At 34.5% G+C, this 26,408-nt stretch overlaps 1 protein-coding gene across 3 annotated transcripts in view; it reads left to right on the top strand.

Moving 5' to 3' along the window:
* UBR5 (ubiquitin protein ligase E3 component n-recognin 5) overlaps window positions 1-26,408 on the top strand; it is a 130,412-nt gene that overhangs the window by 85,015 nt on the left and 18,989 nt on the right. For all 3 annotated transcript variants that reach the window (XM_081266723.1, XM_081266722.1, XM_081266724.1), the window contains 27 exons: window positions 563-773; window positions 1,655-1,781; window positions 5,724-5,875; window positions 6,327-6,422; window positions 6,791-6,914; window positions 7,270-7,367; window positions 7,998-8,146; window positions 8,642-8,733; window positions 9,859-10,005; window positions 10,104-10,222; window positions 10,326-10,452; window positions 10,548-10,677; window positions 11,628-11,788; window positions 11,876-12,115; window positions 14,779-14,902; window positions 15,453-15,564; window positions 16,371-16,502; window positions 16,861-17,118; window positions 17,648-17,916; window positions 18,095-18,306; window positions 21,275-21,505; window positions 22,001-22,074; window positions 23,079-23,251; window positions 23,337-23,450; window positions 24,431-24,651; window positions 26,085-26,205; window positions 26,291-26,389. In XM_081266723.1, coding sequence (XP_081122849.1) covers window positions 563-773; window positions 1,655-1,781; window positions 5,724-5,875; window positions 6,327-6,422; window positions 6,791-6,914; window positions 7,270-7,367; window positions 7,998-8,146; window positions 8,642-8,733; window positions 9,859-10,005; window positions 10,104-10,222; window positions 10,326-10,452; window positions 10,548-10,677; window positions 11,628-11,788; window positions 11,876-12,115; window positions 14,779-14,902; window positions 15,453-15,564; window positions 16,371-16,502; window positions 16,861-17,118; window positions 17,648-17,916; window positions 18,095-18,306; window positions 21,275-21,505; window positions 22,001-22,074; window positions 23,079-23,251; window positions 23,337-23,450; window positions 24,431-24,651; window positions 26,085-26,205; window positions 26,291-26,389 — 4,113 coding nt within the window. The remainder of the gene's footprint in view (window positions 1-562; window positions 774-1,654; window positions 1,782-5,723; window positions 5,876-6,326; window positions 6,423-6,790; window positions 6,915-7,269; window positions 7,368-7,997; window positions 8,147-8,641; window positions 8,734-9,858; window positions 10,006-10,103; window positions 10,223-10,325; window positions 10,453-10,547; window positions 10,678-11,627; window positions 11,789-11,875; window positions 12,116-14,778; window positions 14,903-15,452; window positions 15,565-16,370; window positions 16,503-16,860; window positions 17,119-17,647; window positions 17,917-18,094; window positions 18,307-21,274; window positions 21,506-22,000; window positions 22,075-23,078; window positions 23,252-23,336; window positions 23,451-24,430; window positions 24,652-26,084; window positions 26,206-26,290; window positions 26,390-26,408) is intronic.

Genomic DNA, 26,408 nt, shown 5'->3' with positions numbered 1-26,408 from the left:
TTCTTCCCACCTACTTCTTTCTAGTTCGTGTTAAAATTAAAAGGTTTATTCATTTTGTGTGCTTTATATTTTTTCCATTAAATATGCTGTAATTTTATTTTTTCTTAAGGAAGTGCATTTAATAAACCTCATGACTTGTTCATGATTCTTGTTAGATAGTTAATGACACGTTCTATACACACATTATCAATACTACTGTGTCTTTTGGTAATTACAGTAATCCTCACCTTTGGAAATTATACTATAATAATTCTTTGGGAGTTAAAGGTTTTGTATTCATTTATGCTTTTCCATTACAATTGTGAAGTTGAGTTAGTTGTGAAAACTGAAAATATTTACCGGTATTTTACAGAAAAGTTTTCCACTGCCTTTTCTGTTCTTGTCAATTGTATATTATGTTTCAGGGTGCTTCTAAGTTCAACACCTTTCTTTGGTCAGTCCACCTGCAGTTGTCTTTACTTCTTTGAAGATCTGATTATTGTGTTGTCATAAGACATTTTCAACATATACAATATGCAATTCCAATTCGCTGATGTTTTCCCCTTAATTTGTCTGAGTACAGAAACAAACCTTAATGCAACATATTCTTCGCTGTGACTATGAGGCATGTCGACAATATCTTATGAATCTTGAGCAAGCCGTTGTTTTAGAGCCGAATCTACAGATGTTACAGACATTCATCAGCCACAGATGTGATGGAAATCGGAATATTTTGCATGCTTGTGTATCTGTTTGTTTTCCAACCAGTAATAAGGAAACTAAAGAGGAAGAGGGTAAGATGAAGCACTGTACAAGGTCTTTAAAAAAGAATTTTAGGCAATTTGGAAAATGTGACTGTAAAGAATTTGCATGTATTTTTACTTTGTTTTGTAGATCCTAGAAGTTTTGACTTTAGAAAATAAAAATTTTCATAATGTGTTTTTATTGTTTAGATTCTTTGTGATAATATACAAGCTGGATACACAGTAGTAAATTGAGTTTTATTGTTTTTATAATTATAGATGATTTTATTACCATAAGGGAATTATTTAGCATGTTAAGCCAATTTATATTAATGTCACTTTTATACCAGTATTTAGGATGTAGAGGGGAAGATAAACTTAATGAATTGGTAGATATGTTTGGAAAGTTAGGTAATTTTTTTTTTTGCCATGATTGTAATTGGCTACATGGAAGGAAAAACTGACAACCTAAAGTACAACTACATAGTTCACAATGTTTCTCCTTATTTTGAATTCTGATAATGATATTCTGGTAGCTATATCTTTGAATAGTGGCTTGCTGATTTCTAACCTTTATATTGTTATTGAAATCACTAGAGGGTTGTAGTATGTAAACCAAGAAGGAGATACTGATAAGTGGGTCCCATTCTTCCTTGGTACTAAAAACTAAATTTAAAACAACCTAGTGACTTTTTTGATCTGTGAGAGTTGAGAAGTAAGGCAGAATAAATAAGTCTTATATTAAAGATTGTAGTTCAATCTCTCCTAAGTGCTTATTACTTTAAGAAGGGGGAACCAGTGGTTACCTAGCATGTAAATTGGAACACCAGTATGCCTAGCAATTAGTGTTTAGTGGTCTATACATACTAAATGTCAGGGTTTTTTTTTTTTTAAAGTTCAAATTGATCCTAATTTTTTCTTTTATGTTTCAGAAGCAGAGCGCTCTGAAAGAAATACATTTGCAGAAAGGCTTTCCGCTGTTGAGGCCATTGCAAATGCAATATCAGTTGTTTCAAGTAATGGCCCAGGTAATCGGGCTGGATCATCAAGTAGCCGAAGGTAATGTGATTTTTACAAGGAAAGTTTAATTGGAGGAAAAAAAAAAAGTCCAAGTACAGAAAGCCAGTGTGTATCTTACCTATCATGAGCATGAATTGGTGGGTCCTTTTTTGTTTTGTTTTTGGTTCTTCCTAGTAATGCCCTGGGAAAAAATATCTAGTAGCTAATTAGAGTTTAAATGTAGAATGATAGGATTCTGACATTCCATAAATTGGAGATAATTTAAATAAGTAGTTAAAACTTGAATCTTTGAATTTGTACTAAATTCATCATTCTTCCTTCCTAGAAAAATATTTTCTTTAGTTGGAGATGAAGTAATATAGTATTTAAAAGAACCTCAATCTTTTAATTTTCAGACTGCTAATGTAAAGGTCAGTTTCTCAGGTGTCTTAATGATCTGGGAAGAAATGAAAGGTTGGTGTGTATGATAAATGTTCATTATTTAAATTTTCAGGTTTTCTGGGTTATAAGATGGACAAATCTTTATAACATTAAACACTGTTAGAATTCAGGGTATAGTTTTCTTTCTATAGCAAACACACACACACATGCACATACACACATACACATTTATTCTAGATATGAAAGCCAAAGTTCTTGGTTACTGACAGATTATGAATGGAAGCACTGCTTACTGTGTGGTAATGTGATAGGTTGTAAAGTCTACTTAAAATGAAGACTCTCCTTGCTTATTTTCTGTTCCATATTCATCTTTCCCTCTAAAAAAAGGTTATTCTTAAATTGGCACCAGGAAGACTACCAAGTTGATAGCTTCCTGAGTTCAAAAACATCCAGAAAAGAGTTTTGTCAAAAACTATTTGTGGGTGACCAAATTATACTTTAAAACTGTACAAAAACATGTAGACAACACAAAATGGAAATTATCGCCAGCTTATTTATCTAGGACCATGCTAGGCAGACAAAGTGTTTGGTCTAAAATGGAAAGCAACTTAAATTCTTCATGAAGAAATTAGTGTCTCGATTATTTCAGGTATTTCATTTCCTCAGGGAAATTACAGGTGCAAATCAAGTTGGACTCTGATATGGTTGGTCCAATGCCAGTGCTGCCATCTTTTTTTTTTCAATGTAAGGATTATTTTGAAGGCAAAGACTAAAAGGAGCTTCAAGAGTGGGTGATGTGTTGCTCACAGAAATAGTTTGCAGAGTAAGCTCCTTTGAGGAATTTGCCGAAGATTTCACTGCAGTGCTCTTAACCAGTTCAAACTCAGGGCTGCCGATTGAACAGATGAAAGCACAGGAGTCTTATTATCTACGCCGGGCAGTAGGAAGTCCACAGACTCTGCTTCACTGAAGTGAAACCCTCCTCTAGCCTACAATGGATTTTCTAGGCGATGCCCCTTGATGAGTATGCAGGCTGGGATTCATGAGCTGTAAGCTCAAAACTGATGCAATTTCACTATTGAATGGAGTACTGTTAAATGCCTTCAGATGATGATTTGACTCAGAAGTTTTATTATGTGACTCAATAGTTCCTGAGTACAAAGGGCAGATTTAGTGGAAAGCTTGATTGATGCATCTGATTGCAGGTGTATGTACTCTAGAGATTGTTAATCTGGAAGACACATGACCTTCGCTTTTTTGTCACAGTGTTATGTTTGAACATGACTGGATTCTAAGGCTTCTGTAGCATGGATATAACGTGCTTACAAAGAGGAAATTACATCATCCTTGAATTCTTCCATATTGTCAGAAAATACGATGACTCCAGGCAAGCCTATACGAAGAAATGTCAAAACTCTGAATCTTAGCAGCCAAGGTGGTATCTCCTCAGTATTGTCCTCAGCCACTGAGGATTCAGGTGAATCTTCATGAATTGTGTACAACATCTTGAAGAATAATTTTCTTTTTTTTTTTTTTTGTTTTTGTTTTTTATTTTTTAAGAATCTATATGAGGAGCTGGGCATTGTACTTAAAAAATGTTCCCAAGACCCAATGAAGAAAAAAAAGGTTAAGGACAATTTTAAAAATGACAAGGAATGACCCCCTCATTTAATATTGAATTGACTACATCACAACAACAAAGTTGGGAATTTGCAAGTTCAAGATGAGACTATGGTCTCAATTTATCTTCATTTATTCTTAATCTAAGATAGATGTTGGAGAATAGCCCACATAAGTTTTTTTGGCCTGTGCAATGTTCAAATTTTCTTTTTCTTTAATTTGAATTCCTTTAGATGAGCATGTATGCCTCTAGTTTGCTACCACTCCCCATTTCTTACACCTGCCTGCCCTTTACTCATTTATATTTTACCTTTCTGACCTATAGGCATTTCATTTCATTTGTGACCTTATCACTTCTTGATAAGCCCAAAACATGCAATTATTTTCAGGTTATTTGCAGTGCCTCCCAATAACTGCTGATTTTTTGTTTTTCCTTCTGTGTTTGAGTACAACACATTAGGATACTAAGTGTCTGTATCGGGCTTTACAACTTAAGTTGTATAGGATCATCACGTTGAACAGTCACTATGTTGTGTGCTGTTACTGGTAAGGAGCCGACCTTTTTCTGTGGGTGATAACTTTTGGGCAGGGAAGTGACCTTGATTGAAATGATCACTGTATCCTGCTCCCTTCTGTATTATAAAAGCTCTTTAACTCAAATTTCTAAATTGGGGAAAATATACTGATACAATAAAAGAATGTACTATAGGTATATTTTAGTAGTGACTATTATAAGAACTAATAGATTATTTGAGACAATAAAATTTATTTTGCACAATCTTACAAAGAGTGTTTCTATTTCAAAAAGTATACCATAAATAAGCTTTATAAAATATGTTCCTGAAAGTAGCCACTAAAAATTTATGTGAATGCTTTTTTAAAAATAAATTTCCTTATAAAGTTGAAAATGTGTTGATATGGGAAAACACATTTACCCTCAAGTAGTTATTACAATTAGAAATTCAAACATTAACAAAAATCTTTCAAAATTACTTATTTATAGATGTATTATGCTTACTAATAAGTTGTTAGGTCTTTCACATCAGAAATGTTTTGTCTTTGGGATTAAGTCTGCATGGGAGGATGAAGTCCCTTATGTATTGTCTTGCCCTTAAAGTTTCGTTTTTACTCTTTATTAAGAATCTCTAAAATTGTGGCCAAGTAAGGGATTTGTACTCTTTAATTGTTGTTAGTCCTAAATGTGTTAAATTTGTAGTTTCTGTAAACTTTTATTCAGAGGTAAAGTATAGGTTTTTGAATAGGCAGTCACCAGTTCCCCAGTGAGGTCTGCATTTGTGACTATTTCTTTTTCTTTTTAATGATGTGCACACAGGTACAGTATATTTTTTCATAGCAGGAGAAAAAAAGTCACACCCATACATTAATCTAACAACATATTTTACAAACTCTAGTTTCATTCATTAAATTCTTTGGGATATAAGTTGTAATGTTAAAATTTTTTTTTTTTGTATGAAAGAATCTAAATTGATCTTTGTTTTAAAACTACTCTGTGTGGATATTTCTTTGTTTTTGCTATCACAGAAAAGGGACTTAGTAGGCTAACAGTATTGGTTTTGTGCTAATCAGTATGTTTGCTGATGTCTATTAAATTTAATACTACTTACTGACTATAAACAGGGGACAGAACAACTTTGTTTAATTCTTCATTTATTCTAACTGTATGAAAGATTATTTCTAATCTTATCTCACGGCAACTTTTGTTCCCTGTGCTTAAGTTTGTAGGGGAGCGTAACGTAATGGTTTTAGTGTTGAACTGGGTACTGGGATCCCCCTAGTTTCATTTCTATCCCTTGCTGATTTTCCTGTGATTTCCAGAATTGGCATTTGTACTTCATTTCCTTTGCCTGGAGTGTTAACTTGTAGAACATACTTTGATCTTCTCAGATGAGAAGTTTCTGTACACCTTTTCATTTTGTTTAGATGTGGTAGTGAGCTCTGATTTTGTCCATGTTCTTCTAGTTTGAGATTACGGGAAATGATGAGACGTTCATTGAGAGCAGCTGGTTTGGGTAGACATGAGGCTGGAGCTTCATCCAGTGACCATCAGGATCCAGTTTCACCCCCTATAGCTCCCCCTAGTTGGGTTCCTGACCCTCCTGCAATGGATCCTGGTAAGATCTCATATTTCATTTATTTTTTTTAACAAATTGACAAGGATATGAAAGAAAAAATACTGAACATTTTAATGGAATATTTAGAAATTTCAAATATCTTAAAGTAGCATGAGTATTGTGACTTATTTAGTTATAAAAACTTGATTTAAGGGGTTTGTATTTTAAAAATTAAAATTCTAAAAACTTGTCAGTTACTACTCCTCTACTGAAATATTTATTTTTATACTGGTAAGAAGTTAGATAATCCCTTTATTAGTACCATATCAAGGTAAATGAATAATTTGTATAGTGGATTCCTTCTCTTATAGTTTGGAACAGAAGTTCCCACTTAAACTTCTGTCTGATCTCACCTTCGGCTTTCAGAGAAAAGCCTTAAGGCCAGTTAAGAGAAATGTTAGGGATATGTCGCCTATAATGATATACATCCTGCTGTTCTGTTTACTGAAAGATGGTGACATTGATTTTATCCTGGCCCCCGCTGTGGGATCTCTTACCACAGCAGCGACTGGCAGTGGTCAAGGACCGAGCACCTCTACTATTCCAGGTAAGAATCTATATATTTATCTGTCTCAACATTTGCAGGAAAAAAGAACATACTTTGAATATAGGATTCCATACACTCACACTTTTTATCTCAAGGAGACTTTTCATTATTTGAAAAGAATCTAATTCTCAGAATTACTTTCAGTATCTGAAAGAAGATTTATGGGGTGTATATACATACATTAAGAAATCAGTTGAGATTTGTATACTAATATGTTTCAGTTCTTTGTAATGAAATGAATGAATTTATTATTAATACTAGAATATTCTTTTGTTTTTTAATATATGGCTGATATATATTTAAAAACATTCTTTTACTCTCTCACATCTACTCTTGTTTTGGTACCAAATGGATCTGTTTAATTACAGGTCCTTCCACAGAGCCTTCTGTAGTGGAATCCAAGGATCGAAAAGCGAATGCTCATTTTATATTAAAATTACTATGCGACAGTACAGTTCTACAGCCCTATCTACGAGAACTCCTTTCTGCCAAGTAAGTTTTAGTATATTTTTTTATGAAGATTTAGCTTATTGGATTTTATTGTTGAAGCTAATCTTTTGCAGTATATAGTTTTATGTGAATTTAAAATAATTTACCAGAATTCAGCATTGTATTCCCCCTGCACTGCTAAGGTCTCTTCAGTGCAGAGGCCATCTCAACATCATCATATAGATATCTAAATAGATACAAACCAACTTTTACATTACCCTGATCAGGGTCTATTTTTGTGTTAAAAAGATTACAGAATAGTCTGTGACTGAAAGAACATTTAGTTGCTTTGTCATGCAGACTTTTTTTTAATTTCAAAAGAAAAAAAATATTTTTGATATAATTTTTCTCATTTTAGGGATGCAAGGGGAATGACCCCATTTATGTCAGCTGTAAGTGGCCGAGCTTATCCTGCTGCAATTACTATCTTAGAAACAGCTCAGAAAATTGCAAAAGGTAATGAATATATTTCAAGACCTATGAGTTGCTTGGTTTTCAATTTGAATAGTTTCTCTTGTACATATAATATCATTCAAATCTTATTTTTGGTATATATAAACGATAATTGATGAAAACATCGAGATAATTCTTGTAAATATCATAGAATCTTTTGAAAGATGAAGATGGATTATTAATAGAACCTTCCAGTGCTTAATGGATGGTAGTACTAAAGTTTATAGAAATAATAGGTAGATGTCTTACTGTAGTACTTCTAACTTGGAATTCCTGCTTAATAGAATGCAGTAAGAAATATCAATTTCTGCTGTCCAGTATTAAAAATATTAGTTACCTTTAAAAACTAGTGATAATAAATAATTTATGAGATGGTCCATGGTTTGCTAAATAGAGCTAAGGCTGCGTAGTCATCATGTTTGGTTATAATTTTGGTTTGCTTTTCTTTGCTTCAGGATTTGCTGGATTTCCATGCTTATTGACTTTGTGCATCAATTTTTATAAATTAATATATAGTAGTTTCTAATGAATACTACATAGATGTTAAGGCTTTTCCATTTGAAGAACGTATAGGAGATTGTTATTAAGTCCTCCTTTTTTGAGAGATAATTACTGTATTCATGATTGTTTTAGATGAAGGATCCTCAAGTGAAAAAGAGGAAGATGTATTTATGGGAATGGTTTGTCCATCAGGTACCAACCCTGATGACTCTCCTTTATATGTCTTGTGTTGTAATGATACCTGCAGTTTTACTTGGACTGGAGCAGAGCACATTAACCAGGTAAATTATTTTTTGTCTGTATTTATGCTGTCTTTGGGTTTACGTTTGAAAAACTATAGAGTTTTTGGCTTTCAGATTATAAGTATTTTTCTTTTTACTATGAGTTATAAAATTCTCTAAAGACAATTAATGTTGATTTAATTCCTAAATAAATAAAACCAGGAGTTCATTATTAACTTAAATATGGCAGATTTTAAGAATTGAGTGTCTAAATAGGTTCAGTAGTCTGCAAATCTTGATACAGATTTTTATAATTATAATGCCTTTCTTGAGGTGATATAAACTATTTTTATCATAACAATAGTATTTGGTTTTCACTTGTATAATTTATAAATTATATAGTTACTATAATCTTCTATAGCATCTTTTCTAGAGCATTATTAGTTTTATTCTGCTATCACTGAGATTGAATTACTTTAGAAGATAGCAGAAACAATTACTATGTTGATATACATACATAATTATTCTTTTAAGATTGTAATCCTTTAATTTTAGGATATTTTTGAGTGTCGAACTTGTGGTTTGCTGGAGTCACTATGTTGTTGTACAGAATGTGCAAGGGTTTGTCATAAAGGTCATGATTGCAAGTAAGTACAATTCTAGTTTAATTTTACAAGCTAGATTTATAATGTAGTTTATGCTGCCATGTTTTATTGATGTATATAATTCAAAAAGTATGATGTTTTTTCATGTTTCCCTCATAAAGCCAGTTTATGTATAAAAATGTGGTTCTTGATTTAGATTATACTGTGAAATGCTAGTCCTAATGTGCTACAAGTAGGCTCATGTGCTAAGGAATATATGATCATACACTGTGACTAGGATCAGATTAATCTCTTCAGAAAAATGTGGGCAGAACTATTTGTCTGTATTCTGTAAAGACACCCCCCCACCCATAGGATCTATTAGAAGAAAATTGCTGTAGGCATTGAGTGAATCATGGTGAATAATTGGACTGTCCCTTATTTAACTTTTTAAACTAAATGTAGTAATCTTCCTTTTTAGCAGAATTAGTCATTCCAGCTAGTTTTATTAGCTTTCATAGAAGCAAACAGTAAAATACCCTAGCACTAATATCTACAATGTTATCAACAGGAACATCAGCTTAAAGTTGTTAAAGATGTGTAGATGTTATAGGTAATAGAGAATTGGATTATAAAAGCCATCTATTATGTTTCTAAAATAAGTAGCCCTATAGGATGAGTGGAAATGTGTTACATTGATGCTTAGTTATAATATTTGCTGATTTTCTTACTTTTCCTTATTTTAAGCATCTAAAAGTGGTAACCTGTTTATCGTTTAACTTGCTCACCACACTGATGCTAGGATGGGGGTGAACAAGGCGATCCCTGTCCTGACAGGATTTGCAGTCCTGTCACATAAGACAACACATGAGAATAGCTGTCTGTAAAGTCATTAGATGCCTACAGGAAGATTACTTAAACTAGATTAGGGGTGTGCAGAATTCAGGAAAGACATTAACAGACATGACTTTACTTGAGTCATTAAAGTGTACTTCAGGAGAATTTTGTGTAGTTTTATAGACTTCATACCATAAAAGTGATCCTTCCTGTTGTATATGTTTTAACAGTTAACACTTTACATTTAAATATTAATATCTAGTGTTAGTGAATTGTGCTTTAGTAATGTCAGTAAAGATCTTTGCAAGTTTAAAAAATTTTAGTACTTAACTTTTGGTGAATTCTTTCTAGACTCAAACGGACATCACCAACAGCCTATTGTGATTGTTGGGAGAAATGTAAATGTAAAACTCTAATTGCTGGACAGAAATCTGCTCGTCTTGATCTACTTTATCGCCTGCTCACTGCTACTAATCTGGTCACTCTGCCAAACAGTAGGCAAGTGGATTTTTGGGACACAAAATGAGTAAAATTGAAGGATCATGGCACTTTTTAGTAACCTTCCCCCACCCTTACCACACTGTTCTGTTTGGCAGGGGAGAGCATCTTCTGCTGTTTTTAGTGCAGACCGTAGCCAGGCAGACTGTGGAGCATTGCCAGTATAGGCCACCTCGAATCAGGGAAGATCGTAATCGAAAAACAGCTAGTCCTGAAGGTGCGTAAATTTAATACTTCTGATTTTTTTATGAAAAGCAGTTAGGTTGTATTTTTATCTTACTGTTTTGTTTCTTTTTCTCTCTCTCTCTTTTCTTTTTTAGATTCAGATATGCCTGATCATGATTTAGAGCCTCCAAGATTTGCCCAGCTTGCATTGGAGCGTGTTCTACAGGACTGGAATGCTTTGAAATCTATGATTATGTTTGGGTCACAGGAGAATAAAGACCCGTATGTATTCATTAAGAAAACATTTTTTAGATTTGTGTATTTCCCATGTTAGTGTAGGTTTTTACAGTGCATTCTGTCTTTCCTTCCCCCTCAAGTCTGAGTGCCAGCAGTAGGATAGGCCATCTTTTGCCAGAAGAGCAAGTATATCTCAATCAACAAAGTGGCACAATTCGGCTGGACTGTTTCACTCATTGCCTTATAGTCAAGTGTACAGCAGATATTTTGGTAAGCTTTTTGAATGTTATTATTATAAATATGTTTTTCTTAATTTGCATTGCATGGTTTTAAAAGCCAAATCCCTCTTAGTATTGATAGGCTCTGATTAAGCAGTACATTTAAGGGAATCAAATTTTAGGTTGATTTAAATAGTTATTTACATAAAAGCAGAAGCTCCTTTTATTCGAAATAAAAAACCTAAAATGTGTTACAAATCCAAATTGGAACTTAAATCGTAAGACTCGGTGCTAATGAGGTTATAGTAAAAAGAACATACTGAGGCACTGATGAGGTGGCATTGCATTGAGGACCGTATTTGGAAAACAACCTGTCAATGTCAAGTGCAATAAAAATAAATTTGTTTTGAAATTCTGAAAACTTGTCATAAAGAGCTGGGCACAGTGGTGCATGCCTGTAATCCCAGCTACTCGGAATAGTAAGATAGAACAATTGCAAATTTGAGGCCCAGTAACTTTCCTGAGATAGGGTCTCAGATAGGTCATCTCAGTGGGAGAGGACTCCTTGGATCAGTTCTCAGTATCTCCCCCCACCCCCCAAAAAGTGATAGAGAAATAGTTACATGGAATTGGATTTTTATTAATATCTGTATGGTAAATCACACATGGAAAAGATTAGAAAATGATATCATTTGAATGAGGGAGATGGGATTATGAATGTAACATAAATATTTGAATCTCCTGTTTGTGAGTACAGTAAGTGAAAAAGTTCTTTTTATTTAGTATTTCTGTTCTGATTTACATCAGATTATGGAACAAAAATAAATCATACAATTGGTTCCTATTTATGGAACACAGTGGTAGAGACTGAATGTTTTGGTTAAATTTATTTTGAAATTCTATTATGAAATGTTAACTGAAAAATGTTAGGCTTTTTACTTAATGAATGTTTTACTATCTTATGAAATATCTTAATAAGAACAATTACAATTATTTTTAAAGCTTTTAGATACTCTACTAGGTACATTAGTGAAAGAACTCCAAAACAAATACACACCTGGACGTCGAGAAGAAGCTATTGCTGTGACAATGAGGTTTCTACGTTCAGTTGCAAGAGTTTTTGTCATTCTTAGTGTGGAAATGGCCTCATCCAAAAAGAAAAAGTAAGCCATCCTTATATGTTTTGGCTTTTACAACATTTTTTTCTGCAGGACTCATAAAATATTTCTTTATTTCCCTTTTTGCCCCAGCAACTTTATTCCACAGCCAATTGGAAAATGCAAGCGTGTATTCCAAGCATTGCTACCTTATGCGGTAGAAGAATTGTGCAACGTTGCAGAGTCATTGATTGTTCCTGTCAGAATGGGGATTGCTCGCCCCACTGCACCATTTACTCTGGCTAGTACTAGCATAGATGCCATGCAAGGCAGTGAAGAACTATTTTCAGTAGAACCATTGCCACCACGACCATCATCTGATCAGTCTAGCAGGTAAATTTCTACTATAAGAAATTATGATTAATTTATTCTCTGTTGATGTCATGTTTGCAGAAACATATAGGTGGTATGCATGATTATTTGTGTAGCAAATATTTTGTTTGGGGACATGTGAAAGTACTTTCAAGATATTTATCTTCAGACTTGTCAAATCTACCTCCTTATCAAATTTTTTTTTAGTGAAATCTACCTGGACTCAAGGTTATGCTACTGATCAGATTCTCTGTGAGGGACTCATCAGTACTTAAGTGGTATTATTACCTTGTGAAGTTTTGTCTCTGTTCCCTTGATTTTGTTCCAGAACATAAAAAAAATTGGTCATCAACTCATCTCTAAGCACTGTCCATTAGCTTTTTTACCGAGTTTCAAGTTTTATGTCATCTTGTCCTTTTTCTTAGTTCCATTATTAAAGCATTTTACTCCAATCCTTTTACTTGATTCTTGTCCCAAACTCTTCCAGATCTCCTCTGATAATTGAGATAGTGCTAATGTTTTCTGCTGTTATGATATTATAAGCCCTTCATCTAATATGGTTATAGTCAACTCTTCCCATAAGGGTGTATTGCATTTCCCTTGCATGATTATTATGTATCATCCATTGAGTATGAAGTGTTGAATGCAGTAGCTTTACTTTCTCTGTTCCTCCCCTGCAACTCTTCAAAACTGTTATGCCCCCCACCCCCTTTTTATGGTAATGGGATCAAACCCAGGGCCTTGCATATGCCAGACAAGTGCTATACCACTGAGCTACATTCCCATCCCTCTTATGGTCTTATTGATTCACCTGTTTTCTACTCTATATCCATACCTGTCATTTAATAATAACTAACAGTTACTGAAAATTTAGAATGTACTAGGAACTTTTATAAAGATTGTACAGAAATTTATACATTCTAATTTTCCTAATAACATATAGATATCCACTGTCATTCTAAAAGTTAGAATCTATTATGACTTCATACTCTGTTGAAACCCCAGATTATTTCCTATGCAATCTATGGTTCTCTGAAAGCCTTCTAACCCAGGAGACACCATAGATGCCTTTGAGGTAAACAGTGGCACTATTGATCTCCAAGTATATATGGTATGATGGGTTTTCCTTTATTACTAGCATAGCCCTCCTTTTCATAGTGTATTTTATGTTCATGTATTTTATATTGCACATATAGGTGTTTAGCCTGGCAGATTACTGGAAATAGAAATCCCCAAAGGTTTAACATTGCTTTTTTAGACTAGATTTGAGGTCTGTGGTCCTTCACTATGTCAGCAAGTCTCTGGTGGGGAAAAAGGGTGAAACTCCCATTTCTAAATGGGCAGTTGTGATTTGAGTATTGGTAGTATCATAATATGAAGTACATAGTTTCTGTAAGTGGTTACCTTGAGGAACTATAGTTTTGCTGCCCGTTTTTCCCAAGGTGTTTATTTTAACAAAGAAAGTACTTATTAGTTGTGGTTTCACAGTATTGATTTTGGTGGGGAGGTACCAGGGATTGAACTCAGGTGCACCCAACTACTGAGCCACATCCCCAGCCCTATTTTATTTTATATTTAGAGACAGGGTCTCACTGAGTTGCTTAGTGCCTCACTTTTTGCTGAGGCTGCTTTGAACTTGTGATCCTCCTGCCTCAGCCTCCCGAGCTGCTGGGATTACAGGCATGTGCTACTGTGCCTGGCATGACTTATTTTTTAATATTGTAGAAATGTTGTAGTCTTTTCAGTGGTTAGAAATATCCTTTTCATCTCTTAGCCTCTCCTACTTCTTTGTAATTTACAGTCTGTGTTTTACCATTAAAGTTTTTGTGTTAAACACAGTATCAAGACTACTTGGTTGATTATTTGAAGGCACAGTTGTGTCTCAGTTGGCTCTCACATGTAACTGCTCAAATTTTCATTTCTTAGAGATCTAAGGTGAGGCGAGAACACTAATGGCACAACCACTTAAAATCTTTTGACTTTAACCTTTTTTTAATTGAGTTTCTTAATTGCTAAGGTATCGTTACAGTATCATTTAACAACTGTCTTCTTCAGATCTCTGGCCTATATTTAAAGCATTTTTTCTCTCCTTCACTTTATAATGGAGGCATCTGTCTTTTGGCTATTTCCACATCAGGTTTTGAGGGAAGTGAAACTTTCACCACCCCACTTTTGGTTATTACTATATTTTAAAGCCATACTTTTAAACTGACATTTTTCGTTACATAAGCAACTCAGTGGTTAATGCAAAATTGAAATTATGTCAGGTTTCCTTAATGTGTTTTGATGAGCACACTTTCTGTTAATGAAGTGTTATCTTGAAAGCCTTTGGAAGCTGCAGAAAACCAGTGGAAAAGATTTTTTCCTTCATATAATTTTTCAGTGGGAAGGATTTATGCAAATATGTCTATCAACAGATTTAAAATGGACTTATTTAAAAAGTAAAAGCAAATTATGAGAGTTGTAATTTAAATCTATAGTAAAATAACTTTTTTGAGTTTATATTTCCTAATGTACTGTAGATTAATGTTTCAAGAATTCTCAAGTTAGACTTAAAATAGTATTCTAGGAAGTGTCTCATGTGCAATGAAATGAACTAAACTCTTAATGAGAAGCATGAAAGTATGTGCATCAAGTCTGAGATGTGGCAACAGTATACTCATAAACCTGCTGATTCCTTACAGCTCCAGCCAGTCTCAATCATCTTATATCGTCCGGAATCCACAGCAGAGGCACATCAGCCAGTCCCAGCCTGTTAGGGGCAGAGATGAAGAACAAGATGATATTGTTTCAGCAGATGTGGAAGAGGTGGTTTTAATTGTGGTAGATGAAAAGCTTGTATCTGGGAAGGATATATATATATATAGTCATTCTCTGCATTTGCATCTAGCCTGTAGACTTGTGTTATATATTAATGTATAACTTATGGTTACCTATTAAAATGATTTTAATAATGCTTGATATAGTAGATATTAGGAAATTGTGCACATAAACTATTTCTACGTAAGGGTTAAGAGTTAAGATATTCTCACTGTTGAAAAAAATTCAGTAGTTTTGGGCAATGTATTTGAATAAGAGGATATTCAATTTTATAATGGCTGAACTATATAAAAAACCCTCTTCCCACCCCCAGAATTATTTACTTTACACTTTTAATTTTAGGACTCTGCATAAACTTTGGGATATGTCGACAGTAGTTTTGGTAACAAATTGTTGCTAGCAAAAAAAATTTAAAACTGCTTTTGTTAGAGATCTTTGTATTTTATTTTACTTTACTAGTTGCTGCAGAGGAAGCACTAGTTAGAGGTATGGGTTTATTATATACTTTCATTGTCTACAAATAAGATTCTGGATTTAGGTTGAGGTGGTGGAGGGTGTGGCTGGAGAAGAGGATCATCATGATGAACAGGAAGAACATGGGGAAGAAAATGCTGAGGCAGAGGGACAACATGATGAGCATGATGAAGATGGTATGCAGGTTATTTGAAAAATTATTCACTATGAGTTAACTGGGTACCTTAAAGGGAGAGAAAAACCCCATTTGATGTACAATTGTCCGACTTGCTTTCTGCCAAGGGATTCTGAAACATATGCTATATAGATATATAAAATAATCCTCTTCTCCATTTTTCTTTTCATAAAAGACTTCTAAAAATTAAAATAATTTTAGTTACATTACACAACATTTGGAAATTAGAGCGTTTTATCAACCATAATCCCACAGAGATAATAACAATCTTTTAAACTTTCACTCTTCTCCTGTACTGCTCTATTCTCATGCATGTTTTTTTAAGATTATATATATAATTTTTGTGAATTTTATTTTTCACCTAAGATAGTCAAACAGCACATTTTTAGAATTTATAGATTTTTATTTATTACTATGAAATACAAGGAATGAGCATTTTTAACTTCTCCTTTTGGAAGTCCAATATATAAAGCAGACGAAAACGGAGAAGGGGAACCTAGGTTAGTCTTCTGCCTGATGTCCCCCCAGTACTTTTCTGCAGATATCTAAGACTCTGCAGGAGAGATTTTGAATTGCTAGTAACAGTCCACTGACCATAATAATTTCCCTCATCGAATTTCTAATGCGTATTAGTCACTTATTCTCAATGAAGTAATTATCGCTTCTCACTGCCCCCCCCCCCCCACCTCCCTTACCAGTACGACTTTTTTGTTCCTACCCTTATGATATTGTGGCTTATCAAATGCTGTCTTGATCCATAATGAGTTTATGCTTTTTTCCTTAATATTATTTAAATATATTTTCTAGGGAGTGACATGGAGCTGGATTTGTTAGCAGCAGCTGAAACAGAAAGTGACAGTGAAAGTAACCACAGCAACCAAGACAATGCTAGTGGGCGCAGAAGTGTTGTCACTGCAGCAACTGCTGGTTCAGAAGCAGGTGTGTTGCCTTACTTGGCAATGTATGTTCAATATGAAATGGTTAATACTCAGTATAATGTGTACAAGGGTGGAAAACTTTTTAAAATAACTTCATCTTTTTTCTCTATAGATGCTGAAGAAGGTAGTATTTTAATGACCCCCCGTGTTTCTGGCTTTTAAATAATGGGTTATTTAAAAGATTGATTCATTTAAAAGAGTTCTTTCTAATTGAGCTATTTCAGTGGTGGGTTTTGTGGACTATTACATACAGCCTGGCATTGTGCTTAATATGCATATTTTCCTGATTGAGGGTGTACATTGTAATTTTAACTGTCAACAAACTCACAGTGTTTTGGTTTTAAAAATACAAAATTTAGGAGCGAGCAGTGTTCCTGCCTTTTTTTCTGAAGATGATTCTCAATCAAATGACTCAAGTGATTCTGATAGCAGCAGTAGTCAGAGTGACGACATAGAACAGGAGACCTTTATGCTTGATGAACCTTTAGAAAGAACCACGAATAGCTCCCATGCCAATGGTGCTGCCCAAGCTCCCCGTTCAATGCAGTGGGCTGTTCGTAACACCCAGCATCAGCGAGCAGCCAGCACGGCCCCATCCAGTACATCCACACCTGCAGGTAAGTCTAAAAACTCAGTATTTCTAAGAGTATAAATAGTGTTCTAAATTATGCATGTTCATCTCAAAAACAATTAGTTTTGTGGTTTTATTATTTTGTTGAGTTTCAAATATTATATGGTTATCGCAAGTTTCTTAACCTTTGCACTATTTCTACCTTGTACTGGATAATTTTTTATTGTTAGGAATGTTAAAGGGCATCTGTATCCCGGGTCTAATAGCTGCCAGGAGCAACCCTCTCACCCCACTTTCCTCATCTCACCCCAGTTGTGATAGTTAAAAATGTTTGCAGACATTGCCAAATGCCTCCTTTTGCCAGGGGATGGGAAGTATAAAGTCACCATTGGTTGAGAACATTATATTAATTCTTGTTCTTCCTAACACTTCCCTCAAATTAGTGTATGTTTAGGAAAAGGTTTTTGCTCACTATTAACAGTTGACCATTTAGATTTACAGAAGTATATACAGTGCCACAACAGCAGAGTTGACAACTGACATTAGCTCATTTTGATTGTCCTTTTTCCTTATAGCAAGTTCCGCGGGGTTGATTTATATTGATCCTTCAAATTTACGCCGGAGTGGTACCATCAGTACAAGTGCTGCAGCTGCAGCAGCTGCTTTGGAAGCTAGCAATGCCAGCAGCTACTTAACATCTGCAAGCAGTTTAGCCAGGGCTTACAGCATTGTCATCAGACAAATCTCGGACTTGATGGGCCTTATTCCTAAGTATAATCACCTAGTGTACTCTCAGATTCCAGCAGCTGTGAAATTGACTTACCAAGATGCAGTAAACTTACAGGTATGAAACTATTGAAAAGTTGCTCAATTTTTGTTTTTTTTTTTTTTTGCTATCAATTATGAGAATTCCAGTTTAATGGGTATTAATATCACAAATGTTTAAAATGTTGACATACTACTACTACATCAAATTTAGCTCTATTTGGATAGTTTTAACTATTTTAGTTTGGTCTTCATAGAACTATGTAGAAGAAAAGCTTATTCCCACTTGGAACTGGATGGTCAGTATTATGGATTCTACTGAAGCTCAATTACGTTATGGTTCTGCATTAGCATCTGCTGGTGATCCGGGACATCCAAATCATCCTCTTCACGCTTCTCAGAATTCAGCGCGAAGGGAGAGGATGACTGCGCGAGAAGAGGCTAGTTTACGAACTCTTGAAGGCAGACGGTATGAAATTCTTCAAGTACTTTGTGTTGAGACAGTCCTTATATCTAGAAGGTTTTTGTTTTTTGAGTGCTATTACATTTGATCTTATTGTGAAGGAGAAAGTAAATGCCTGATATTACTCTTTTAAAGCAAAATAAGTTAGTTATAATTCCAGTTATTTTTTTTTAACCCCATTTTTGTTAGGGTCTGGTACTAAAGTCTTCATTTTTGGGGCTGGGGATGTGGCTCAAGCGGGAGCGCGCTCGCCTGGCATGCGTGCAGCCCGGGTTCGATCCTCAGCACCACATACCAACAAAGATGTTGTGTCTGCCGAGAACTAAAAAATAAATATTAAAAATTCTCTCTCAAATATTAAAAATTCTCTCTCTCTCCCTCTCCTCTCTCACTCTCTCTTAAAAAAAAAATAAAGTCTTCATTTTTGAAGTTGATGGCTCATAGCCTTGCCTTATTGTACCTAAGCCTCCTTGCCTTCCTTCTGCAAGGCATATATTTGTGGAAAACCTTTTTTGAATGTGAATGAACTTTGTACTTAAGATGGGGAATGTGTATGTAATCATCAACACTTCTCTTTAGTTTTTTTTTTTTGTGTGTGTGTCTGTCTGTCTATACTTTTTAAATAAATGTTTAAATTTGTTGTAATTTGTTATACATGACAGCGGAATGCATTTTGCCAAATGCACAAATGAAGCACAACTGCTGCTTCCTTTGGTGGAACATGCTACAGAGTCACACCAGTAGTGTAATCATGCATGTATAAAGGGTAATAATGTCCATCTCATTCCGCCATCTATCCCATCTCCACACCCTACCACCTCATTCCCCGCTGCACAATCCAAAGTTCCTTCACCCCCTCCCTCCAGTTATGGATTAGAATAATTAGGAGTTTAGAAGACAAGCCTATTGTTGGAATCTTCAAGAGAGTTAATAGTTAATTACCAAGGGACGAGAAGCATTGAAATCATACATACAAGAATTTAGGGCCTTATTAGGAAAATTAGAGAAAAATGTAGAGTGGAATGGACACATGCCTAGTATGCAAAATTGAATAGATGTTTGGACTAGAGATACAGATTTGGAAGGCAGCAGCTATTCTGTGTCCTGGTAAGCCTGCTCCACAAAGATTAAAAGATTTGTCTTTGTTAGGCTTAGGTCACTACTCAGAGAACACAGAATTCGCTGGGTGCAGTGGCACATGCTTGTAATCCCAGTGGCTCCAGAGACTGATGCAGGAGGATTGTGAGTTCAAAGCCAGCCTTAGCAATTTATTGTGACCCTAATCGACTCAGTGAGACCCGGTTTCTAAATAAAGTGTCAGAAAGGGATGGGCATGTGGCTTGGTGGTTAAGTGCCCCTGGGTTCAATCCTCAGTATCAAAAATAAACAAATAGAATTCTTCATGGATCCTGATTGGTGGCAGTATTGTGTGTGCTTTCTCCCTCCCTCCCTCTCCTCCCACTCCCCACAGCTTTATTGTGATATAAATCACATACTGTGTAATTTACTCATTGGTTTTTCAGAGCTGTGTAACTGTCATCACAATCAATTTTGAAATATTTTCTTTTCTGCAAGCAATCACATACCTATAAGCATGTGCAGTCATTCTCCATTTCCCCTTACCTCCCCAACCCAGTTTCCTATTTCTATATGTTCCAGACATTTCATGTTATTGAAATCATAATATATACCTTCTTGTATCTAGCCTAATGGTTTTGAGATTTATCATGTCTCAATAACTTAATTCTTTATTACTTCCTGAAATTTCATTGATATCACATTATGTTTATTCATCAGGTGATGGACATTTTTACTTATTTTAGCCTTTTCACTATTGAGCATAATACTGCAGTTACACCCATTTGTGTATAGGTTTTTGTACGGACATGTATTTTCGGTTCTCTTAGATATATTCTCTACATCTTTACCAACACTTGTTATGTTTTTGATTATAGCCATCTAGTGGATGTGACATAGTATCTTATGGAATTGGTTTTGTCCTGCATTTCTTAATATGGCTAATGGTGTTGATCATCTTTTCATGTGTTAATTGGCTGTTTGGCAAAATGTCTGTTTAGATCTTTCACCAGTTTTGTTCTGCTTTTTGTTTTGTTTTGGTACAGGAAATTGAACCTAGGGACAGTTTGCCACTGAACAACATCCCTAGCCCTTTTTATTTTTTATTGAGACAGGTCTCACTAAGTTGCTGAGGCTGGCCTTGAGTTTATGATCCTCTTGTTTCAGCCTCCCAAGGTGCTGGGATTACAGGCATGTACCACTATGCCCTGCTTTCACCCAGTTTTTAATTGGTTCGTCTTTTTTTTTTTTAAGAGTTGTTTAAGCTCTTCATATATTTTAGATACAAGTTTCTTATCAAATGTATGTTTTTGCAAAAATTTTTGTCCTAATTCTCTGGGTTATTTTTTTGTGTTCTTGATGTTATTTTTTGAAGTGCAAAAGTTCTTAATTTTGGTAAAGTCCAGTTTATCCATTTTTCTTTTGTTGTTTATGATTTTGTTATCATTTTAAGCAATTGATTCTCAGAGTGTGATCCCTAGAACAGCAGTTTCGAACCTTATCTGGGAGCTTGTTAGCAATACAGATATTGGGGCCTTATTCCAGACCTACCAAAAACTATGGAGGTGGGGTTAGCTTATCTGTTTAAATAAACCTTCCAGGTGATTTGGGGTGGCAGTGGTGGCGGGGGTGGGGTGGGGGGGGGACCTTGCAGTTTGAGAATCCCTGTTTTTAGGGAAGAAGTTCTTCTGCCATTCTGAAGGATACTACAATTCCTTTCTTATTCAATAAGTATAGGACTATAAATTGTACACAGTTATTATATTTCTAAAGCAGAGCCACAGGCTTAATGAGTATTATGAATGTTCTCAGTTCGTAGTTTTGCCTACTTATGATAGTGGCAGATTTCAAATTTGTGTTTATTTGTAAACTTGTTTAATTTTTTTTCCCCCTGTAGACGTGCCACATTGCTTAGCGCCCGACAAGGAATGATGTCTGCTCGAGGAGACTTCCTAAATTATGCTCTCTCTTTAATGCGGTCTCATAATGATGAACATTCTGATGTTCTTCCAGTTTTGGATGTTTGTTCATTGAAGCATGTGGCCTATGTTTTTCAAGCCCTTATATATTGGATTAAAGCAATGAACCAGCAGACGACATTGGATACTCCTCAGTTGGAACGTAAAAGGTATATTTACTATGAGGCTAGTTTAAGAAATACTTGCTTGGTATGGTCTCTGCAGGGAAATTCTAGAGTAAAGGAGAACAGCAATGCAAAAGAAAAAAAGTGTAGGAACATTTATGTAGGAAAGTTTAACTTTTTTTCTGTTGCAGGTCCTAACTTAAAATGGGAAACCTAAGAATGCATTTAAGCTTCATACTTAAATAGTTCAGCCTGAGTACTTACTGTGTTTTCTATTTAGTGTGTTTACAGGTACTCACTATTTCTTGGGGTGATTTTTGCTTTTCTTTTTGTTATTGTAATACATTAGGCTGATTGGTAAATCATTTTCCAGAATCTGAAACTATACCATAGTGTTAGAAATCAGATATCAAACTGACCTCTTCAGTGTTTTTTTTTTTTTTTGTTGTTGTTTATTTGTTTTGGGTTCCCCTTGCCTATGTTCCTGTTCAGATTATACAACTAATTTCATTTAAAACGATTCACTTGTCTTTTTTAAAGGACACGAGAACTTTTGGAACTGGGTATTGATAATGAAGATTCAGAACATGAAAATGATGATGACACCAATCAAAGTTAGTGCACAGAAAATCTGCTAATCTACTTCAAGAAATGGCTGCCTCAGTATTTCCCCTTCAAGCTTTTTAACTTCATTATTTTCTGTCTGGGTGGGAATTTCTCTTTTCTTCTCTATATCCCATTTCTTATCGCTTCTGTCCATTTTTCTTTTACACATCCTTGCATTATATATTTCATAATTAAGGATTAAAGACCTGTTACAAACTTTTCAATATTGGATATTTTTCCTACTGTATTTCTTCTTTTTTACATTTGTCTCAGTTTTGTATTTACTAGATGTAGTAAAGAAAATGAAAATCACTTCTGAATATCAAAACTTTTAGCAGTTAATATAAACTAAAGAATTTTTTTTTCAAAACTTTATACCACAGTACTTGGGGATCTTCTATGGCCAACTTATAGTTTTCTGTTACTATTTCAGTTAGAAGCTTCTTATTCTCAACTAGTACTTTTATTTAGCCTAATAGCTGACTACTATTTTTGAGAATCCAGTCATAGGTAACGACACACTAAGCATTGCCCAAATTTTCTTTCATTAAGGAGAGTTGTTCCCAGTGTGTCGATTGATTGTTGAGATACATGAGTTGCCCAAGTTTATTTTACTGTGGTAAATAAATACTCAGATTACAGCTCCTGGGTATCTTTTCCTTTTGGAGTCATCAGTGAGTTGGGTCCTGATATGCTTAGGAATCTTGTTCTATATAGAAAGATACAAGAAGCACTAACCAGTACAGAATAAGAACAGTGTTACTGTTAAATTTTTTATTTTGCATTTTAAAATTTTTGTAATATACATAAAATTTACCACTGTAACCATATCAAACTATTATATTTTGAATTATAACTTTAAAATATCAAAATTATGGACTATTAACTTGCTTTTGAGTTCATTATAATTTTTATAAAAAGATCAGGACTTTTGGATGCAACAGATTAATGGTCTTTTATTCTTCCCTAATAATTATTTTTATTAAATAAAACATTTTATTTTTATATTTAGGTGCTACTCTGAATGATAAGGACGATGACTCTCTTCCTGCAGAGACTGGCCAAAACCATCAATTTTTCCGACGTTCAGACTCAATGACTTTCCTGGGGTGCATACCCCCAAATCCATTTGAAGTGCCTCTGGCTGAAGCCATCCCTTTGGCTGATCAGCCACATTTGCTGCAGGTGAATTAAACTGGTCTTAGGTTTCTTTCTAAATGCCATTTGTTTTAAGTGTTAAATATAACTAGAATATCTATTAAAATTTCAGCCAAATGCTAGAAAAGAGGATCTTTTTGGCCGTCCAAGTCAAGGTCTTTATTCTTCATCTGCCAGTAGTGGGAAGTGCTTAATGGAGGTTACAATGGACAGAAACTGCCTTGAGGTAAGATACAAAAATCTGTGTAATAGAATGTTTGTTAAGAAGAACTTGTCTCAGTGTCTAGATTTTTAGAAATGCATTAATTCAGAATATTTTATTTCCCTAAATAATAGAGGTGTCCAAAATTCCTGCCTTACTTAATAATACCATAGAAGGAATTCCACCACTGTCATTAACTTGCTCTGTTAGGTCAGTTTTATTATGTGCTTTCTTTCACAGAGTTGATCGTTTCACAGTACTGACAATTTTAATATTCACATATATAATCCAAGTGATTTGGGAGGCTGAGGTAGAAAGATCATGAGTTTGAGGCCAGCCTCAGCAATTTAGTAAGACCCTGTCTCAAAGAGGCACTGAAGATGTAGCTCAGTGGTAAAGCATACCTGGGTGCAGTCTTCAGTATACACAAAAAAAGTTGTAGATAAAGAAGGTCACATTAGTGATATCTAACATTTATTGAGTAATTCTGGGTCTTGGGCACTATTTTAATATTTATAACCATGGTGAGTAGGACGTGTTGTTATCCTGATTTTATGGGTAAGAAATTAAGACATGAGAGATTATAAATAGATTTCATGTAAGAATGTCTGTTTCACATGGCAGATCTAGTTTACAGATTCAAGTCTGAATTTAGAGACGAAAACAACACTTTTTGTCCTGAAAAAGTAGTAACGTAGAAAAAATGTAGTTGAATAGCATTTTAAAATTATCCTAAGTGGTGAAGGAGAATGCAATACTAAAAATAAAAATGTGCAAGAGACTTAAGTACCAGAGGTATTGTAAAGATTCCTTCAGAAGTTCTCTTTACTTTGTACTGGAATTGATGGTCAGCCAGAGGAATCACACAAGACAAGACGAGGCTGTATACTTTATAGGCAAAGCTCCAGAAAGATTAACTTCTATGTGATTTCTATGGAGCCTTACTAAGTTAAAATCTTAATTTGTTTTCTTAATATATAACATTGAAATATAAAAATTCACAGGTTCTTCCAACTAAAATGTCTTATGCTGCCAATCTGAAAAATGTAATGAACATGCAAAATCGGCAAAAAAAAGAAGGGGAAGAACAGAATGTGCTGGCAGAAGAAACAGAGAGTTCAAAACCAGGGCCATCTGCTCATGATCTTGCTGCACAATTAAAAAGTAGTTTATTAGCAGAAATAGGACTTACTGAAAGTGAAGGACCACCTCTTACATCTTTCAGGTACTTGATAAGTGAAAGTTTTCTTTTTGTTGCATTACTTTCAAGCTATTAAAATTCTTTTAAAGAATTTTTATTTATAAATGTTTTATTTCATTTTTATTTTATTTCATTTATACACAATTTTTTTCTTGGTTTTCTAGTTTATTAAATATTTACATATTAAAATTTTGTTTTCTAGATTTGGGGTGTGACTTGTCATTGTTTTTACTTTATTGAAGAACTTATAGTACCTTGGGTTTTTTTTTGTTGTTGTTTTTTGATATTTATTTTTTAGTTTTAGGTCGACACAATATCTTTATTTTACACTTAATGTGATGCTGAGGATCGAACCCAGTGCCTCATGCATGCTAGGTGGGCACTATACCACTGAGCCACAACCCCAGCCCCTAGTACCTTGTTTTTAATGTTTAATAATTAGACTTAAAATATATATCCATGTCAAATTGCCATTTATAGACTTGTGACCAACAGCTTAGCTAATGGGGACATATTGATAATTAGAAAGAGTAGAATATTCTGGATGCATGACTCATACTTACTTGGGCTACTCCGCATGGTTCACAGATTGTGATACTCTAGCATGAGGCAGGTTTTGTTTACTTAAAAATTCATTAGTATATACTGTAGGTCAGTATGGGAAACTTCCAGATGATTTGTTTACACTTGGTTTTATGCTCTTTGGTTACAAGGTACCAGATAAATTTTAGAAGGAGTTAATGAGCTGGCTAATGAAAACAAGATACAACAGTCTTAACAGTTGGTAGCTAAGGGACAGTGTGTAGATTGGTGTGGGACAATCTTCCCAAAGGCAGTATGGCTGGAGCTGAGAGGTTTAGAATATATAGAATCAGATTGGAGGGGAGACCAGTTAGAAAGCTCTTATTATTCCACTTAGTGAGGAAAAGGGGGCTAAGGTAGAATACTGGCTTTGGGGATGGGAAAGAAATCTTGTAAGGAAGAGAAACTCAGATAAACTTTTTTTTACTCTGAAGAAACAGGAGGAAGAACTTGCTTCAAGTCTGTGCAAAAGGGGAAATAGATGGTAATAATGAAAAAGATCAGGAGGAAATGTCATTGCCTTGAGTCCATATTGACTTGTAGACATGTTGAGTTTGAATTGAGTATCACCGATGTAGATATATTTAACAAATCAAAATTCTGGTTTATTGTGAAAATTTTATCTGGAGAGAGATCTGTGAATCACCTAAGTGGAGATGGACATTAGATTTTAAGGAAAAGAGGTAAAATGAAAGTTGAAGTTAGGAGGCACCCCCAGGATGATGTTCAAAGTAGTTGTGGAAATGTTCTTATTAGAACATAATTTGTAATACTTAAGACCTTAGAATATTAAAATACAAAGTAAATTACTAATATTGACCAGAATTTTGGGCATTAGTTAAATTATTTCCTCTCTCCCCTTAAATTCCTTATAGGCCACAGTGTAGCTTCATGGGAATGGTTATTTCGCATGATATGCTGCTAGGACGTTGGCGTCTTTCTTTAGAACTATTTGGCAGAGTATTCATGGAAGATGTTGGAGCAGAACCTGGATCAGTATGTATTTTGTATATTTTAAATTATTTTCTGCCTGATCAGAATATATTTAAGAAAGTAATTTTGTCATCCCCTCCCCCTTTAGATCTTAACTGAATTGGGTGGTTTTGAGGTAAAAGAATCAAAATTCCGCAGAGAAATGGAAAAACTGAGAAACCAGCAGTCAAGAGATTTATCACTAGAGGTAAAGGTATTTAGATTTG

The sequence above is a fragment of the Spermophilus citellus genome, assembly GCF_964194105.1.
Source record: "Spermophilus citellus genome assembly, chromosome: 14".
In the NCBI taxonomy this organism is placed as follows: domain Eukaryota; kingdom Metazoa; phylum Chordata; class Mammalia; order Rodentia; family Sciuridae; genus Spermophilus; species Spermophilus citellus.
This window is presented reverse-complemented; position numbering and strand designations above follow the sequence as displayed.